The 20337-nt window shown below is 41.9% G+C and overlaps 1 protein-coding gene across 1 annotated transcript in view; it reads right to left on the bottom strand.

Moving 5' to 3' along the window:
* The window catches only part of PLCL1 (phospholipase C like 1 (inactive)), a 184263-nt gene that overhangs the window by 30215 nt on the left and 133711 nt on the right, over positions 1–20337 (bottom strand). Inside the window, exons 2-3 of the mRNA XM_066189650.1 lie at positions 7605–10076; positions 5208–5411 (exon numbers count right to left, since the gene is read on the bottom strand). Of these exons, the coding sequence (XP_066045747.1) occupies positions 5208–5411; positions 7605–10076 (2676 nt within the window). The remainder of the gene's footprint in view (positions 1–5207; positions 5412–7604; positions 10077–20337) is intronic.

Raw genomic sequence — 20337 nt, 5'->3', positions numbered from 1 at the left:
AAAAAACCCTCACAAACAAACCAAACCCACCATCAACCAAAAATACAAGAGGTTACAGAAACACAACCAATTTTAAAAACAGCTGAAGAGCAAACTGATCTCATTAAAATTTGAAGAGAATTCCCTTTAGCGTTTCTTGTACACATCCTGGGACAAGAAACAACCAGGCCATCAATTGTGTGTCAGCAAGTTTTGCAGGAAAAGAAAGATGGGTATGCAGTGCCAGGACATGGGAAGAGAATGCTGCTGGCCACCATTCTGTTCCTCACCTTGTCTCTGTCCTAATACAGTTCAAGCTGGATTTCAGAATCCAAGTATTTTCCTGCAACAGCCCAGCATGAGAAACAGCTGTCAAGGATGGTTGCGTGAGCTCCAAACATCTGAAATACCTTACTGACACAAACTGGAGAAGAAACTGCCTAACATTCACTTGAGGTTCCAACTTCATGTTTTCAGCTAGAAATGTTTCTGGGAAAATATGGAACCACTGTTGCAGGACGTGATCTGTGTATGAAGACCAGTTCTCCACAGAACAACAGGAGCAATGAAGGAAGAGAGAGAGAGAAGTCAGTTTTCAATATGCTGATGCTAAAACAGCGTAACTGAAGTACCCAACTGGAACTCCCTTCTCTAAGGGAAGTTCTGATTTGACTCTTTTCAGGTTCTGTTTTAGAAGTGACTAATGGACATGGGCAATCAGAGCAAGAAACTTTGAGAGCAGTGGGTGAGAGGATTGTAAGAAGAAAGAAGCAGAGAAAGAGACAGGACTTTCCTTAGTAAGAAGTGGAAAAAGAAATTGACTTTCCAAGTCTAAGTCCAATTCTGGATGGAAAATTCTTTAAAACAAATATAAATTCAAGACAATGTCCATGTGCTGGACTGTGTTTGACGTCAGTGCATTATGACACTTCTTTGGCAGTTGATGCTCTGCTCTGCGATATCCCTTGTCTTCAGCTGCTTAGAGAATTGTGAAAAATGTTCCTCTGGGGATGACTCTATCCCAGCTGAGGTATGAATTTCAGTGAAAAAGCTCACAAAAATCTACTTAGTCACTTTGCATTTACATAATAACTGGGAAAAAGGACTTTTGGGAATGTGGTCATGCCTGCACCAAGACAAGCCCAAAAAGACTGGCTATGAAAGAACAGCAGACAAAGAGCAGTTCACCTCACACACACCTCAGCAGACCTCTGCTAGCACGCATGGACCAATACCTATGTCAACAAAACCACTGCCATTAAATACCTCTACATATTTCCCAGCAACCTCACAGATGCTTCTTCTCCTCTCAGAAATTCCCAATCCATCTCCATGTTGGCCAAGATGTTCTTAACTACCCTGCCACCTCTCAGCAGTATCTGCAGCCACCCTGTCCTTCCATAACGGTCTGCTTCAACACAGCAAGATCAGGCTTGAATACAGAGAAAAACATTAATGTCAGCGTGAGTTTATATAACAAATTGCTTCGCTGTTCAATCTTTTTTACACTTCTTGTTATTTACGATTTGAAAACATACAGATAGATAACTTGGACGTTTCATTTTTCTTAGAAAAACTTGTGTATGCACATGAGCCAGGAGATTGGGTAAAACCAAGAACATTTATTATCACTTGTTTATTGCTTTTGATTTTCAAATTACTCAATCATTTGACCTTGAAGAAAAATAATGCGTAACCAATAACTGAAAGGCAAAGTGCACAAGGGTCCCTGAGTTCATGCATGCTTGCATCAGCACATGAATATATTGTGCAGACACAGTAACCACAATCTGTTTCCAAACAATCCTCAACCAAAAAAATCCTAACTTTGCAGGATAACTATTTGCAATGAATAATTCAACCATCTGTCAGGTCCAGCTGGGCCCCATCCCTTCTCTTCACACGGAGCAACTCCTTTTTTAGGTGTGATCAAAGAACACCAGCATTAATTTGACAGGTTGTGAGGCACACTGCACATGCTGCCCATCTGAGCAACCACAGACAAGGGGGAGCAAACAGGTAGAGAGGCAGAGTGAGAGCCCTTCCTCACAGGAAAGGAAAGCTCTGAAGAACAACTCCAGAAGCGGCAGGGTACACTGTCCCAGGATGTGTGTGTGGGAAGCAATGACAGCATGACCAGAATCCATTCATCACGCTCTATGTATGCAATCAACTAAAGCTGTAAACTGAAATTAGCCATTCCACACTGTGTTTCTGATCATTGACACACTTTTCAAAAATGTCTGTGTTTTGTCAACAGTCCACCTTATTTCCTTGATTTTGGCAAATCCTATTCCCTGCAGAAACTCCTGTACAACGCAGTGGAACCAATGAAGCCTCTTCCACGTCCAACGGTACAGCTCCAGTAAACCACTGCAGTGCCACCATAAAATGAGAGAAACATAGGCCTGACAAATTGTTCCGGTTCCTTAAACAAAGCACATTAAATTTTATTCTAATAAGGTCTCTCTCAAAAGAAAATATTTAATGCAGAGTACAATGGTAAAATTAATTGCCCAGGAAAAAAAACAAACAAACTGCACAAACGGCTCTTTGTCTATCTCACAGCTGACAAAGGCCAAGCAGGAGGGAACAGACAGTTAATTGTTTTCCAGATCATTGTGGCAGGTTTCTGAGCATTTGCACCTCCATTTCCCTGGACTCTCAGCCCTGTTTACGCCCCATTAAGCACACAGGCAGAGTCTATACTTTCCATGGTAAAATAAGGTACATTTAGTTGGCAATTTTCTGTAAGGGAAAAAAATTCTAGCACATTAGGGCTGTTTTTATCAGAAATTATTTTCAAAGAAGGCTTTATAAAGAATGTGGCACATGTAGTGTTTTCAGAGGTGGTGAGGAAGTGTTTGCCCAGCACTCAGGCTCCCTGTGCTGTGGGGCCCAGTGAGTGAGGCAGACCTGTACTCACACTAGGACATTTAGGGTCTAACTTTTTTTCCATTTTACTGTAAAAGGAATTAAGTAGTAGAGCCTGCTCATACAAGAGACAGGCCAATATAAACAGATTTTATTTTATGCATTTTAAAATGCTCTTAGGCCTTTTCATCCGAAAAGTGCTTTGAAGTGAAGAGACGTGCAGCAAGCACTTGTGGATCCAGTTCCTTGAAGCCGTATTTATCAACAATATAAAAGGCTGAACTGTAGTATATCTTGAATTTAAATCAATAAATAAGCTAAAATTTTTTTTTTTTGCTTTCCCCCAACATCTCCTTGTGCTCTCGTTTGCACCAAAAAAAAAAAAAAAGTTAAAAAGAAATCCACCCTGGATTATATGAAGTCATTATACAGCAAGGAGAAGCCTCTTGTCAACATTCAAAATGCAAACCCCTTCCCACACTGTGATTTCAAATATCAAGATTGTTAGAGACAGTTCATTTATTCAAACACAGAAAAGGCTAAATAGATTTCAATATTCTGCTGCTGGCATTGTCTCAAAAGGCAAACCTCCAAGATATGGCAAAACTGCTTATAAAATCCAGCCTTCTTTTTCAGAAGCGAACAGTTTTAGCAAAGGAAGAGGCAGTCACAGCCAAAGCGGGTAAAAAAAAAAATCATGTCCTCCTTAACAGAATTATATCTCAAATCAATCCTTACGTAGGCAAGGCACAACTCCCTTCTCTCTCTCTCTCTGATTTTAAACTGTTTGCATGCTCTCTTGACATTCAAGTTACATCTTCCCCCATCGGAGACAAATGTGAGAACAACCATTATTTAAAACAGTTATACAAGTGTTTCTGTCTACATCCAAAAGAGGCCTTTCACCTATTTAAATTGAAAAACTGTTTCCAAAGTACAAGGAGGCCTTGAAAAGTCCCATGTGTACTCTTTGGTATATAATTACAAAGATAAGGGATGACACATTCATTTTGGTAAAACTCCATTAAGCAGGCCTCCCAAGACAGAAAAATCTCTTATTTATGTGGTATTTGCTCTTTCAGAAAGACATGAGACCATGTAACAAATCTACCCCAGAAAAGCTCCATCTAAAATAAGGCAACCAAGTAGATTCGCAAATCCTTGTTCTGGTATTGTTACAGCTGGCATTTTATTACCATAACTTAATCACTTCCAAGTAATAGAAACTATTCTGGAAGGAACCCAGAGGTTATTTCAGAGTACTTTTAGTATTTCTGTTTTAATCAACATCAGTGTCTTCCCCCACCCAACAAGTTGATTTTTCCTTGAAAAGTGTGTTATAAAGGCAAAAAAATGAGCTGGGAAGGAGGTGGGCATTCGGCACATGGAACAGTTGGTCAAAACTGCAATCACTTTGCAACACTTCAGGGTCTCTGGAAGCAATTCGAAACTCCCAGCATTATTCATCATTTTACTCCTTTTGAACGCAAGCTGCAGAAAAAACTGCTGTCCTCTGAACATGATTCGTGATTCAGTCTGGCTGCCACAGTGCAGTACTTAAGTCAGGCTTGGCAGAACTGTACATCTTGCTATCAGTCGCTGCACACTGCCAAAAAGGTCGGGAAGCAGCGGGGCACCCCCACAGCCCAAGAGGCACAGTGTGACAGCAACTTCTGCTGCTGGAAGTCACGCACAGCTGTTGCTCAGTCACCCACAGCAGTGACATATGTCACACAACGAGCAGCAGCACTCATCTGGAATGATTCCTGTTCGTGTCTCTACATTTGTGTAAGTGTTCCTGTACCATACTGACCTCTCCTTCCCCGTGCAAGAAAATGGGCATTGCAGCCTTCCCTTCCAACTCTGACGTGCCCTCCCCAAGAGCAACACTGACTTCACCTGACAGGGACAGAGGCAATACTTAACAGGGCTGCTGCAAAGTGTAGGGAAAGGGAGGGCTCAGCTTTGCCTGGGAACTCGCATGCTGCAGCTCCCTCTCTACTGGCCTTGTGCTCTGCTGCGGGGAGGCCAGCAAAGGGCAGCACACAGATCTTGGGCCTCCCAAGGACAAGGACTAACTGTGCCAGCACAGGCTGAACTGCCACTGGTTTGGTAAATAAAGTCCTTTTCAAGTGCCAACCTGTGCTAGCTACAACCATGTTTAAAAGGGGAAACAACTACAAAAAGCCCAGTGTGGCATCGTGGTGACTAGAGGCCAACTCTGCAGAGCCCGAGTCATTTGAAGAGCCTTGTTTATTTAACTGGAACATCTGGGCGTGTGGAAGCCCGCGGGCACAGCCTGCCCCACTCACAGCAGCGGGGAAAGGCGGAGGGAGCAGCGCTGAAGTGCTTACCAGGTCATACGCTGCCAGGACCTTTTTCTGCACGTCGGGCACGGTCCCCAGAGGCTCCAGGTAAGGAAAGGTGTCCTTCATGCACAGGGCCACCGAGGGCGCGTTGTCGCTGCTGACGAGGCGTGAGGACAGGGTCAGGATGCACTGCTTGAGGCTGGCGATGGGCGGCAGCCCACACAGCTCCTTCACCGACACCATGGCGTTCTGGAGAAAGGACACCAACACTTCAGCACGTGTTGCCCCCACCACTCCGTCCCCCCTGCCTGCCATTACCTTGACAGCCCTTTCTTCTTCTCCCCTCTGATGGGAGGCAGTGCTGTCCCACTGCTCACCATCGCCGGCCCTCCACAGACCACGGGATTCCATCTCACACAGGAATTCCCTGCCAGCCCCACTCTCTGTCCCGAAGCCTACAGCCAACTCCAGCTTTCTCCCAGGCACAGGCATCCCAACTGGCAGCTCCTCAGCTACTTTGCATTGCAAATCCAGCCCTAACAGGGACAAGTTCTGGTCCCCAGCATATTAAACCATCAGCCTAAAATGCTATTTCTCTTCCCAACTGCTTAGACTCCAATCACTTTTGATGCTATAATCACTTTGTTCTCCCATCATTATCATCCTCCATCAAGAACAAGTTTGACAGACCTTGCATTTCCCATGGGAAAGGCAAGCAGGAAAAACTCACTTTGTTTTCAGCCTTACATTATCACATCATAAAGATACACAAACACTCTCTACCCTTCATAGGTCACACGTAAGAAAATCAATACTGGATATACAGGTCAAACCAAACTGACATGCCAGGATTTAGGTATTTATCAGGTTAGATGATACACAGCTGACATGCACCCATCATTTAGCTTCTTGAGTTGTACAAGCAGTGACCAAGAGGCACAAAACCCAAGTAAGAGTATTATAACAACCCATACCTTGCAAATATTTCTCCCAAAACTTGCTGGAAAACCCCCTAATAATCAGACAATGCCTGGCTAAGTTTTTACTGTTAATTAAATATGAAAGCATGTTGTTAAATCCAAAACTGTGTCTTTACACAACATTCCCCAGAACATGATCTTTTACTGAACTTTTGCTTGGAAGGCACATTAATACTGTTTCTGAGTCAAATTCAGAGTATTTTCATTTATATTGTTCATATATACTGCCTGACCTTGACAGAAGGTGGGGTCAGCAGTTCAGACTAGTTGCTTTCAAGGCCTGAAGGAAAGGAAAGGCTGGGAAGAGTTTCCCATTCTTAAAAATATGCTGGGACTATTCCTTTGAGAGTGATTTAAAGCTTATGTCATTTTGTAAACTTTTCCAGCTGTCAACATTTCATTTGCTTTAGACTCCATCCAGAAGAGTGGGGTCAATGAAATGCTATGTGTTTTTGTCCCGTTTTTGAGAGAAAAAAAAAAATGGAACTGTTTCTGTATCTTTACCAAGGAGATAGCTACAGCTGATTCCAGCTATTTATTAAGGAAAACTCATTGTTTAATGCTACTCAGTTTTGTTTCTAGGCAGTGCCTGAAGCTCTGAATTGAGCTGTCCTTTAATCAACCTCCAGTTGCTCCCACCACAGCGGAGAGCACTGGGAATGCTCTTGTTTGGCTTTGCTGCCACTTCACATCCTGCCAACAGCCAAGGTCTAACCCAAGCACTTGTGACAGTGCTGTGCACCTGGGCCCTGATGCTGCTGGCCACAGCAGGCTCTGCTGCATGCAGCAGCACGGGTGCAGGGACAGTGCCAGGGGACCCTCTGAGCCAAGACATGGCACTGGTGTCTGTGCCAGCCCTCAACCAGCCAAGACAAAACAGCTATTCAGCAGGGAGGAAACTGCAATCCAAGTGGCATTCAGTGCCTATGTTGTACATCTGCAGCCCTGGGGCAAACAGTGGCAACACACACTTGGGAAAACGTGCTGCTCATTGCACAGTGGGTTTCTTTGGTGTACACAAGACCTTAATGAAACATCCACTCACTGCTCCTTATACTCAGCCAAAGAAAATTAAGAGCATAACGCTCATTCAATTAGCTTGTTGATGTTTTCTAGAACCAAAGAGGAAATATTGTATTTGGCACCAGAGGCAGTGCACACAAATGTACCCTCAATTCTGCTTCCTCAGGAAAAAAAAAATCAACCAGTAAAATATGTTTGGAGAGGGCATATTAATTTTTAAAACATTTCTGCCTAATCCTACGTTTGCTTGTTAGTCAGCACCTCTAACTATCAGCCTGCCAATGTCCATTTAAAGGTTGACAAGAGCTGTGGGTCTGAAGTTTCACCAGCTTCCACCAGCTTCCACCAGCTTCAGCAAGCCTGCCCTAGCAGCAGCTCATACCAGGACTTTCACTTCCACATTCAGGTTGCACCAACACACACAATGGAAGTCTCATACCTGCATATTTTCTCTCATGTCAGTAGCCTCTCGCAATGGATGCACTGCCAGCTTAAAGATGTCATCGATAGTCTTGAGACCAGTGTTCCTCAGCATGGTGTACTCCCTTGCTTTCTTCCCTATCCTCACTGAGAGGCTACGCTTTTGTGCCTTCCCGCCTCCACTTCGGTTGGTTATTGCAATGTGAACAAAGAGGGTAACGTGCTCCATGATATCACCAACAAAAGAGCGCAGTGGGATGTGCCTGTATCCGGGCTGTAAGCACTCCAGTGGGATGGTGTACTGTCCTATGAACTCATCCCCAATGTAGTCATCATCCAAAACAACAAAGCGGATCATGGCCAGCTCCGGTAGATTGATCTGGAACTCAAAGCTTTCATCAAAAATAGGGTTATCACTGTTTTGCTGCACAGTTTTAGTTCTTTGTTCGGTGCAGTCTGCAGGAATGCCATGTATTTCTATGCAGACATAGGGGTCTATGACATCCCCTTTTGCACATGCACCCTTGGGCTTTGGAAAATTCTGACCACTGATAATCTTGACATGTAGGACCTGGGGGGAGACCCCCGGAACAATACCCTTGGTATTTGCGCTGAAGTAAGACACCTCGTCACGCATCACTGAAGGCCTGAGAACATACCCACATCCCCCGTTCTGTAGAAACCAACCAGTGTGTAGGTCCATCATGGGCCCCGGGGTCTGATAGTTCATTGCCACTATCTGGCAACCACAGTTCCAAAAATCTTGAGGATTTAAGTTACTGGAGTCTATCCTCATAGCACTCGGGTACACCCTGGACAGAAACTTTTTGTTATAGTTAACAAAATCCTCAGGGTATTCATTTGCAATCCGACTGGCTTCTGCCTCGCTGAAGGAGCACATTTCCCAATAACTTTGAGACTTCATGGACGTCTCAAAGTCTTTGTACTGGATAGATTTGCATAGGGACACCAAGTCAGACAACTCCCTACAGAGCCAGATCAGCTTCGGTTCCCTTGAGAAGTCCTCTGACAGTCTTCGGGATATTTCAGCCTCTTCATCTTCATCTGTGACCTCTCCTTCCAATACATCCTGGTCGCAGGGCAGTTTCTTCCCCTTCACAATGATCTTCATTTTCAGTTTCTCAGGCGATGGGAGGTAGGCTTCTGAGGATAAAGGTGCCTCGGTGTACAGTTTGTTCCCAAAGATTCTTTTCATGTGTTGCACCACCACCTTCTGCTGCTGTACAGAGCAGTGGTTCCCCAAGCATAGAATAAGAGGGTATTCTGAGGCAAAGAAGGCCAATTTGTTTATTACTTCGATGACATTTCGAAAGGCAAGTGGCGATGTCATGTTGTTGCGGTTACAAATAATGGGTTCATTATCTGGGCCGTCACAGACGTCCAGTTCAATACTCCGGCAGCTCATCTTTAAAGCTCTGACATAACCATTGATATCAGCTGGCCCTCTGAGCTGGTCTTCTATTAGATATGTATTGTGGGATGCATTGATGTAGTAATGTGACAAAGGCTGTGTCATGTCCTGGACAATTTTTTTGTGCTCTGGGTCAAAAATATCACATTCTGAGGACAATAAGTATTGAGTAAATCCATCAATTGCAAGAAAACCTTTCAACCGCCCTTCTTCAGAAAGCTCATACCTGCGTATAATATCTAGACACATTTCTTCTGTTATGTGGGTCACTCCTTGCTCAGCCTCTAAAAACAGCATCAGGTCATTGGCATCCAGGTACTCTTTGTTTTTGGATATCTGCACAAGTAAGAAGTACACTTCAGGTCTTGTGCAAAGTTCACTGAACGCTTCACAAAACTCTTCTTTTGTTACTCGTGTTGTCAGTTTCTCTTTGCTTTTCTGAATTTCCTTAAATTTTAATCTAATCTTTGATTCCTTTAAGGTGGGGTTAAGTTTCTTTATTAGCTCCACAGCTGTATCTTCTAACATTATGCCATTGCCATCAACGTCTGCTGCTTCGAATACAGTTTTTAACCAGGCAAACCGCGGGGTATTATGGCTGCTTTCCATCAAGTCCAGGGGTTGTTTGCTACGAGAAACTAAGTACCTTAATCCTGATACCCAAATATTGGCCACATCAGCTGAATTGGCAACCAAGTCAAGGGACTCATAGTTCTCACCGTGAATTACTGACAGCGCACAGTCCTCAGAAATCTGATCTGCAAGTCCATTATTCCTGAATGTCTCTGTGTTCTTCCCTAGTCTGATTTCTTTTATAGCAGAAATATCAAGCTTGGCTTTGTCCAGATCCTTCTTGGAAGGCTCCCAGCGAAGAGCCTGCAGGTCAGGATCCAGAGTAAAAAAACGGTTATAAATCCGGGAATTTGGACGAACTTTCTTCAATTCACACCCAGCCTGCATAAAGCTGATACAGTCGCTGGCACTGCTTATTTTCTTCTCTGATGGCATGCTGCTGAAGGACACAGTTTTCTTTCTTCCACATTTTTGGTTTGAAGGATCCTGTGGGATAATTACATAAAAAAAAAAAATTAGCAGGTTTTCTTTGGCCATTCCACGAGTGCATAAATAATAGAAAAGGTACATTTATGTAAAGATAATTAATGTTCTTCTGAACCTCAAAACACAACAGCTTATTCCTTCCCATGATTCAGTTCCCTGCTGAGCTATAAAATATACGGAACTATAAAGCAACTTGATTGACTGTGGCATTAGAGATAGCAAGCTTTCATGAGTGACATTTGCAGCTATTAAACTGTCTTCCAGATCTTAGTAACTTGCTACAGCTGTGAGGAGGCAGTTTCCAGTTGTACACGTTATGTCCAGATATATCACACTCTCTTGTCTCCCCACTTGTTTGGAAAAGTAGTTATTCTGGTCATTTCTGTGCGCGACAACTACAAAGCACTGCAGGAAAATGGATAGCCAGACAAGAAATCCAAAGCCTTTGTCTTTAGGATATATATTCTAACTCCTCTTGCAGCCAGACATGTGACTGTCTTTTCAGTATCAACTACTTCTTGCTGCTGGATGTAAACCCAGCTGCCTGCAAAGCTGTCTGTAATGTTAGTGCAGCAACTAAATTTGAACCTTTCCCTGCATATTATCAACTCAAAACATCTCACAATAATTATAAAGTATAAATCATTCTTTTCTCTGCATGATTACCATCTACCCCATTAGTATGTAAACTATCCAACAGCTACCAAAATATTTTTAAAACATTACTCAGGACTGCAATTAATTGTGAAAGACTTGTTGAAATTGCTTTCCCTCCTATTTCCCTAGCCACTAGCAATACTTCCTTATTTCTCTGCCTTCTGTTGTTGGAGGGACCTCAGCTGCCTGGATTTTGAATGGAATAGGAGCCCCAAGGCAAGGAAATGTTGATGCTGGGCCTAAGCACTCAGCCCTCCACCCTGCTGCCTCAGGCCCAGACATAAGACGTGCACCAGGCACCAGCTTCCCAACAGCCCCTGGGGATCTGCTTTGAGACAACAAACCCTCTGACTCCCAAACCCTCTGCAGTCTGGACTTCCCTTCCCTACCCCAGCTGGTTCCTCTCAGCTGCAGTTTATCTGCTGTGTCATTCAACCTCCCTCAGGTCACACTTCTCTGCAAGTCCTGTGTAGAAGCCCTGCTCTAGCAGGGCCCTCCATCCACCCATCTCTGTCCTTTGATGCTCTGCACCGTCTGGGCAGGACCTTGTGTAGCTCCCCAAGCCGCAGAGCATCAGTTTTGGTGCCCATAAGAATCTCTCCATTCTTCATTTGCACGTCTGTGTACTTTCAGCAAATTAGTCAGTATGAATGTTTCTGCAAAATTGCTGTTGTCATTCACTCACTTCATTCAACAGCGTCCAAAATATTTCCAAACCCCCAGGCCCCTAACTACTGAATTTAAAGGCATGAGATCTACTGGGAACAAAATTAAGACCTCTAAACCTCTTATGACAAAGATTTCTCATTAAACTAGTACAGAGACTTCTACTGACAAGAATAATTACTCTTGCCATTTATTTAGTATTTATTATGAGAATGGGTCTCAAAGAAACGGGAAGAGAGTCAACAAAGCGAGTGCCTCAGGTCAGCTACTTTTTTAATTACAGTTTTATGCTAAAATATTCTGTTCCTGCATTAATGTACTGTGTTTTAATGCACAGCTTTGGCTATGAAAATCTTCAGGCAGTAGATGCTAATGAATACAAACGAATGTAGCAGATCACTCCATGGGATTTAGAAGAGCCTCTTCTTTTTTGTTTCCTTATGTTCACAGGAGTAATATTTAGATTTAAGATTGATGACTAATTAGGATTATTTTTGTCATATAGTTAGATGTATTAATGGCCTTGAATCTGCAGTGATTCATTCCTTGACAGAGGTTCCTTAGGGCCAGATCTGGAAATCTCATCAGGGCAAATCTATCTGATTTGTCTACAGGTCCGACATTTTGTCTTAACTAGGGAGGCACAAATGTTATGTAAATACTTTATTTTCTGCCAAAAAACCACATTTATTTTTAGTTCCAAGATGCCATTTGATCAAAGTAAGTCAGGGAATTAATCGGTCATTTTTCAGGTATTCAGGTGGGAAAAAAACCCTAATTGACCTCATGGACAAGCAACAAAAGCTTCCTTTTAACACTCAGTCTTAACCTTTCAGGGATTTTGGTGGGGATTAGATAATCCTCTGTGTCATCGTTACCTGCTTTTATTTCTGATGGATATTTCCGGTTTTGTACCTAGTGGTATGTAAGGAACATCAGAATTGTGCAACAGCCGTTCATGTCAGAGTACACTTCCCTGTATCTTTCAATCAACTGAACCGAATTCAAGCCTAATCCACAGACTAACTGCCTACAATTAACAAGATTTAAATCTTATTAACACTGATAGGATTATTTTAACTGATACTACTAACAATGTCCTCCATCTAATGTACAATACACACAAATCCCACAAAACTGCAATTGCTAACTGAGCTTATTACAGCATCAGCTATTCCCCTCTTGGTCTCTCCAGACTAGGAGCATACTCACTCTTTCAAAGTGAGAGCTGTTGCTTTAGATATAATGTGAAAGTTTTCATTCATAATTATCACAAAGTTAATTATTCCAGTCTTGCAAAAAGTCAAAAGGTGTTTCTGTAAGCTCCAGTGCTGTCTTCTCAGCCAGACAGCCCAGGCACTGCCTTTGCATTATCACACTCCTAATGCGTGAACAAGGAACTCTGGATCCTGACACCACGGTTTAGCCAGGCCACACGCCTCCAGATGCCCAGCCACCACCCTGGGGAGCAGAGGAGTGTTTCCATCAAGAAGTGTCCTCCCACCACTGAGCCCCACTCACATCAATGCCTGGAGAGGACAATTTCAATACCCTGTGCCTCCCCACTGATCTTATGCTTGTTCAACTGAGACTCCAGACTTTGTGTTCTAACTTTAGTGCAGCTATTGCTTTCTTTAAATCTCTACCTTAATCCAATTTTAACAGATTGATCTTCTAAAACAAGATATCCAGCTAAGAATACTGTGCTGCAGTGTCTCCAGTGGCTAAACTGCTGCTCCATTTTATTGGATACTAAGAACAGGAACAAATACAGTCACCTGACAAACTAAAAGCTGCCAACATCTTACATAGATAAATAGGAAACCCACTCTCTTGTGCTATCTGCCAAGAACATTCCCACTGCAGTTATCAAAAAACCTCTCCTCAGTGTTCACCCATGCAAGAGCACTTGTTCCTCTTCATTAACCAAAGCAATCAGAAAGCACAATGAGATGCAGCCCTGAATCTTGGGAGCTGGGAAGTCTATCTTTCTCCAAGATGCTAAGGCCATCAAAATTGATCTTGCCTAGGTAACAGGACAGCAACTGACCTAGGACTGCCGTTTACTCTCAGTCACTTGTACTGATGGAACTGAATTTATTGTGGCAGTGGAAGATGAAAAAAGAAAGGATGATATTTGCTAAAAAAGAGACATCTACATCAATGTGAAAATGAGGAACTAACCTGTAGATTTTCTACTCTGAGATCTTTCCTAGCAGAGACAACCAAGCTCTCGATCAGTTTGCATGCACAAAAATGAAATCCCCACTTACATGGGAAACCTTGATTCCAAGGCAAGACACTTTTTTCAAAGTGACTGAAAACTAGGGTTTCCTTCAGTTCTTTGTTTATCCCCTAAAAGGTGATCTAACAGGATGACTCCATCTCCCTCCTACTGCTGAGCCTGCATAATATCAATTATATAAAATACCTCAAGACCTCAAACACAAGACCAGCATGCACTTAGATTTCAGCATATGCACCACTGCTCTGAAATCATTAAGGACCAAGAAGACGTATCTTTATGCTGGCCTGACTGCATCCTAACATTTTCTAAATGTTTCTAAAGGAGGGGTTCAGAACACCAGTCTAAGCACACTCCCAAAATAGGAGAAGCTCTCCTGTTGAACACATCATCCTCGTCAGAGGGACTGGATATATAAACAGCAGGATCACTAAGCCATCAGCAGTTGTGGGAAAACTCCAACCCATTCACCCTGACCTTTGACTACTCAAACTTCTGCTGTATAAATCAAAGAGCTAACAGAAATAAATAAGTGGGATTAAAAAAAAAAAAAAAAAAAAAAAAAAAAAAAAAAAAAAAGTGAACATGCTCTCCACCTCATCCCACTCTCTCTGTCAAAACTATAGTTGGGAACCAGGGCAGTAATAAGAACTAGATAGTAAACCTGCACACAAAGGTCAAGCTCCTGAATTATTTTTTGTCTGAAATTAAGTCACCTGAAGGCTCTCTAAAGCGCTGATAATCTTCCAGGATTCTGCCTAAGAGGGTAAGAAAGGCAAAACCCATCACCTACCCAAAGACACCAAACCCCTTAAAGACCTGCAGGGCTCCTGTGAAAGGATGTGAAATTCAGTAATAATCCTGAGAGATAAACTCTTTAAGTGTGATTAAGAGCTATTTCCCAAAAAAACAATTCCCATTTTCACCAATACTAATAAAATCTAATCTAAGCTCCTGAACCTAGCACTAAGAAATCAGTAATAGACACCTTAGTCCATCCTCACAAACAGACTATAATAAAAAGTCCTAAAAGCTATCTGCTCTGGAAACTCCAGATGATCCAGTTAACTGGCCAACTGATTACCTGATTTTTTGTTTTCTAAGAGAAACAAATTAGCTTCACAGGATAATTTTTTGGGGAATACTTCTATATATTTCAGTTATACAGGGACAGAATCCCCAGCCCCTGGGAAAATGTACCATTAAACAGAAAGTAAAGAGGTTAGTGAGTCACTAATGGCACTCAAAGTACTGTGCAGCAGGTTGACAAATGACAGTGTAATTTTCTATAACGAAGTAAGCCAGAGCAGGGAAGATTTATATAAATCATCCAGAAAAACACAAAGTCAAAGCCTGGGCCAGGGCTGCAACTGGATCTCAGACGTGTCAGGCTCAGTCCATTTGATCAGATGTTTATCAAAGCTTGAACCCACAGGACCAGCACGATTAGAACAGGTAGCAATGATCACTGGAAGCCATTAGCACACAAAGCTTTCTTCTGTAAATCTCAGCCATGTTCTGGCCACCCTCAGAGAGTGTCCTTGGACTGCCCATTCTGCAGATTTTATCAACTCTTCTCACAGCCCCTGCTATAATACCAAATTAAGGAGCTGAACTCCTTCTAATCTTTCTTGGCAAGGATTGTAGGATCTAAGTATCAGATAGATACCACTGTGACAACTCACATGTCAACAAAGAAAAGGTTGCCTACTCAAAATTCATCCAGGCTGACAACTCATGGCACAAAGCAGCTACCTTTGCACAGGGGCTGAACAGCCAAACCACCTTACCCCTGGTGCAGGCAGCTATGGGGATGCTGCCAGTCACACTTGGGCTAACACACAGCTCAGGAGATTGGAAGAGCAGAGGTAACTGTTGTAAGATCAACCGTGGTAGCCTCTTTAAGGCAAAAGTCGTACTAATTCAGGGATTTGTGCACATGGGGAACAAAGACCAGATCCAAAATTTAACACACGTGCTGTTAAAAGCTGAGCTACACACGTAATGGAATAAACAGAAAACTTAAGGCCGACCAAAAATACACCATGGACACATACATGAGAAACCGCTTCAGAACACAGTGTCCAACAATTCTCCAAATACCAAAACAGTCCCACTGGCATGTGTGCAAAGCCAGCGAGTTGTCACTAACCAGCAGCTTAACTCAAGCACAAGTTCCACGCAGAAGCCTCAGCACTATTGTAATTCATAGAGAGCAAGGACTAATGGAGCTCAGACACAGGAAAGAAAAGTGTTGTGGGGAACAGTGACTAATATCTGTATTTACAGCAGGCTTTCCTCAACTCCCCAGGATTACCAGGACATTAGGTATGGGCACTGTCACCAAGACTTATAATAATAAGTACGGTCAGCTTCTCATTAAAAAATCACCCTGCAAAATAGGTACTGCAAGGGCAGGAAAACAAAATGAAGACAATAGCTTAACTATTCTGGAATGCTGGATAGTCCCCACTGGAGAAGCTCAAGAGGAGGCAAGACCATAACGGCCTGTCTGAATTCCTCTTTTGCTCCATTACTAAAAATCACTTTCAAGTACTGTTGTATAAGGCTGGAAGGAGATACATAAGAATGCCTGGAGCAGATCTTCAAGAAAAACACCTGAATCAAAATGATTTGCTGTTTAAGAAACACTTTGTTATGTAATTGCTTTTTTCCTTTTTTTTTTTAAATGACTAGCACTACCAAATTTATTCCATTTTACCTTGATGATTTACTTTTGGTGTTTAAATGACAAATTAGAGCAAAAGGAAAAATCAGCAGCACATAAAGACTCCATCTGGAAATGCTTTTTGGAAATAAAAAGCACACAATGCAAGAAGGGTTTATTTTCTGGCATGGTAACATGCTGAAGTTACTATTTTCCCTTCTTTTTTATAAATGGGACCATGAAGCCAAGATTGAAAAGCTTCCAAGAGCACAAGAACATGAGAGCCCATAATGAGGCTGCCACTTCACAGAGCTTTCTGCCATTGTTGTTAAAGCTTCATCCAACTGGTTTCCACAAGTGCAAGTAGCCATCCCTTTATGCATTAAGCAGCATCTACAGTGAGAAACAGATTCCTGTATGACCCTTCAATACATACACACGTCTCCATATAAGCCTACAGAAGACACCACCTGATGAAGATTTTTCATGGATACCGTCCATACTCTCTGAGGAAAAAGCCCCTTCCCTAAGGACACCCCAAGTGCCGGATCTACTTCCAGTTGGAAGGAGGCTTACAGTTTGTAAGGGACTGACCCAGCTCATTGGATGTAATGTCTCCAACCACTACTACTCCCAAATATTCTGTTATTTTCAAGTGCTTAGGTTGCTCACAGGCTCTAATCCTTCTTAGTCTGCAAGGGCACCTTGGACATGGATTGAACTCATCATCCTGCAGGGAATATAAACCCGAGAAAGACAGAAAGGCACTTTCTGTCTTCAAGCAGAAGTCGTAGCAGCAAGGTCTGGATAAAGGGGATCTCAGCTGCAGCATTCCCAGGAGAACTCCATTGCACAAACATTCTGTTACAGAACCTCCTTTGAATTCATCTGAGACAAACATTAAGAGAAGAAGTGAATGCCAGTAGCAACTCAGGAGGAAAATCAGAAGAAGTTTAGAAAGACCTGGCTAAGGAAAAACATGCCCAACTGGTACTCCCTTTCATTACACCTCTAAATACTTGATTGGCACTGTACCTATAAGTGGGTAATTTTCACTGTCAAAATAATGGAAAAGCTGAAAAAAGATTTGTTTAAGAATAAGAAGATGATTAGCATTACCTATTTCCAACATTATGGAAAACAGAGCTTGTCAAACTAACCTGATATCTGTGCTTTTATGATATTAAAAGTTTGGTTGATACATATAAAGTCATTGTAATAGACTCTAATGTATTATGGTCTCTGCAATGTATTTGATTTGGTAGTGAATGACATTTTGATTAAGAATATACAGCAATAAAAATAAACTCAGAAGACATTAAATGGATCAAACACAAGATAAACGATAGCTTTCAAATGCTACAGTAAATGTGAAACACTTATCATGAAGAAATGCTTCAAATGGGATCCTGGAGGGACCCATTCTTTAGCCCAGTGCTATTTAGCATTTTTAGAGTGACCTGGAAGAAAGCATAAAATCAATACACATGGAGTCTGGAGATGATACAAAGCCAAGTTTCAGCAGTGATGAATAACAGAATGTGAGTCAGCAGTCAAAAGACTGCTTGACAGGCGATACATAAAACCAAGTATCTTCCAATAAGGAGCAAATACAAGGTCACAATTCTAAAAACACATGGGTCAGTCCTTAGTTACAGGACTCTAATGCAGGAGAATAATTTTGGGTTAAAAAAGCCAACTTTGTTATCATGGATGATCAGCATAGAATATAGCAAAAAGATCACACACAAAACAGTATACTTGGTTGTATAAACATAGTATTTATCAGGATAGAAAAGTTCTAATGTCGTTGTATTTGTCCATCATGCGATGCTCTCAGTCTAGCAATTACTTTGAAAATTGGAAAGTTTACAAGTGCCACAAGAATCAGGAAGATTCTGGAAAACACATTCAAATAAGGGATTACAGATTCTTTTAGCTTAATACACATATTGTCTGTATTAATAAATATTATATTAGTATTAATAAAATGTGCATTCATATAAGGAAAAATTTAACAGACACCCCATGCCCTAATTAAGGGATATCTGGGCACTTTTATTCAGAATGTAATGCTTTCGACTGAGTAGTTTAATTAAATTCTTAATCTATGTACTTTAAGAAGTCCTTCAAATTACATTTCCGTATGGATCCCCTGGAAACTCAAAATGTGGACTAATGTTGTCACAGATTTTAGATCACAGAATATTCTGAGCTGGAAGGGATCCACAAGGATCACTGATTATGAAGATAATTATATAAAGATTATCTGAAGATGAGTATAATCCAGTGATACATTCTTTCAAATCTTGGAAATCAACACATTCAAAATCAAGCCAAGACTTTATAAACAAGAAAAGCAAAACTGACAATGGTCACAATCTCCCAAGGATGGCTGGAGAGTCTTGATCACTTTTTCATCAGCACCTGATTCCTTCCAAAAGGATGTCCCATGAGATCAAACATGATTTCATTTAAGCCCTATTTAATGGAGAGCAGACCAGACTTCAGTGCTATTTTTTGGCCTGATTATTTAGGTATTAACTCAAAAAATTAAATCCTGCGTTTTTCCAAAAGAAAACGGTTGAGTGGGACTGTGTCTTCTGGTCTGCTATCGTGGCACTGGAGATTACCAAGCACTGGGGGCCCAAAATAGGGTGACCAATTTAATTTCATTCTGAATCTTACAGCAGTCCTCCAGGAATAAAATGTGTAATCCAATAAGCCACACAAATCTCAATAGGCTAATCACATTATTTTAAACCCTTTTTAATCAACTTAAATTATTTCTTCATTAATCACATTTACGCTGATTCAGATCAGCCCCTATACCTAAAATTAGCAATGAAGTTACAAAAATCAATAAAATTAGGTAATGAAACTGGTTTAATGGGATTTTTTTTTTAATTCCAATTGTCAGTCTCAACTGAATTATTAAATGGGTTGAGATAAAATACATACAGCCAAATATGAAGTATTTGGGCAAGACAGGGCAGCGTTTTATCTGACCTGTAATGCACTTGGGGGTGAAATTTTGCTTTGTGCTATCTAAAGGCCCTCATTTTCTTCGAGAGACAAAAGCAACTTTCAGCATACCCAACAAATGCTTCAGCTCCTGTGAGGGAACTGTTTATCAGCTGAGGAGAGTGGCCCTGAGGTGTAGGAGTTTGTACAGCTGGTGTGCAGGCTCTCCGTGGGGGCACAGGCATCGCCTCCACAGGAGCCCACAGGACAGATCCCTGCGGCAGCCCCGGCACTGCACAGCTCACCCGGGGCGGGTGGAGGTGTGAGCCACCTGCCTGCACACATGGCACGCAAGTCCTGGTTGTGATTTCTTAACCCTTGTGTTGACAACCTTGTCAACAAGCTCCATCACAAAACAAGGATTAGGGAAAGCTTTCTGATTGCTCCTCTACAATATGGGCACTGAAATGTGGCTGTACTTAACCACAGACTCAAAAATTCCTCAGTATCTTTTATTTTTGTTTTACTCCCATCTACAGCTTTTTAGCTTTGCAGGTATGGGCACAGCGCATACCAGACATCCCCCTTCAGCATCCTTGGGCTGAAAAGCAAGGTTTACACATAAAACACGCCTGCTGGTATCAGAGCAGTTTCAAGCCATGAAATGTTCTCCTACACTGCTAAAGGAGTTGGCAGGGCTGAAAACAACGTACAAGTGAAACAATGATTTCAGTGGTGCACTTAGCAATGGTTATGACAAATTAAGCATCTCCCTTACAAGCAAAACACAGATTTCACCTTAACAGATAGGAAAGAAGTATTCAAGAAACAGCTGCGGTGCCCTCATTAAATCTTATTATGTGACTCTCATCAGTAGGCATATTCCAAATTTTTACCAATGCAGACACAGGGTGTTTTCATTACTCATCAAAATAAGCAGTAAATTAGGCAGGTTACAGGCACCTTGATAAGCTGCAACCTGCAGCATCATAAACATCCAATTCATTTAATGAATAATTGATTTGCTATGGAAATGTGCTACAATTTTTAATCACATTCCT

The sequence above is a fragment of the Chamaea fasciata genome, unplaced genomic scaffold (genome assembly GCF_029207755.1).
Source record: "Chamaea fasciata isolate MVZ Bird 193981 ecotype frontalis unplaced genomic scaffold, bChaFas1.0.hap1 SCAF_8, whole genome shotgun sequence".
Classification (NCBI taxonomy): Eukaryota; Metazoa; Chordata; class Aves; order Passeriformes; family Sylviidae; genus Chamaea; species Chamaea fasciata.
The sequence above is the reverse complement of the archived record's forward strand: the minus strand, read 5'-3'. Positions and strand labels throughout refer to the sequence as shown.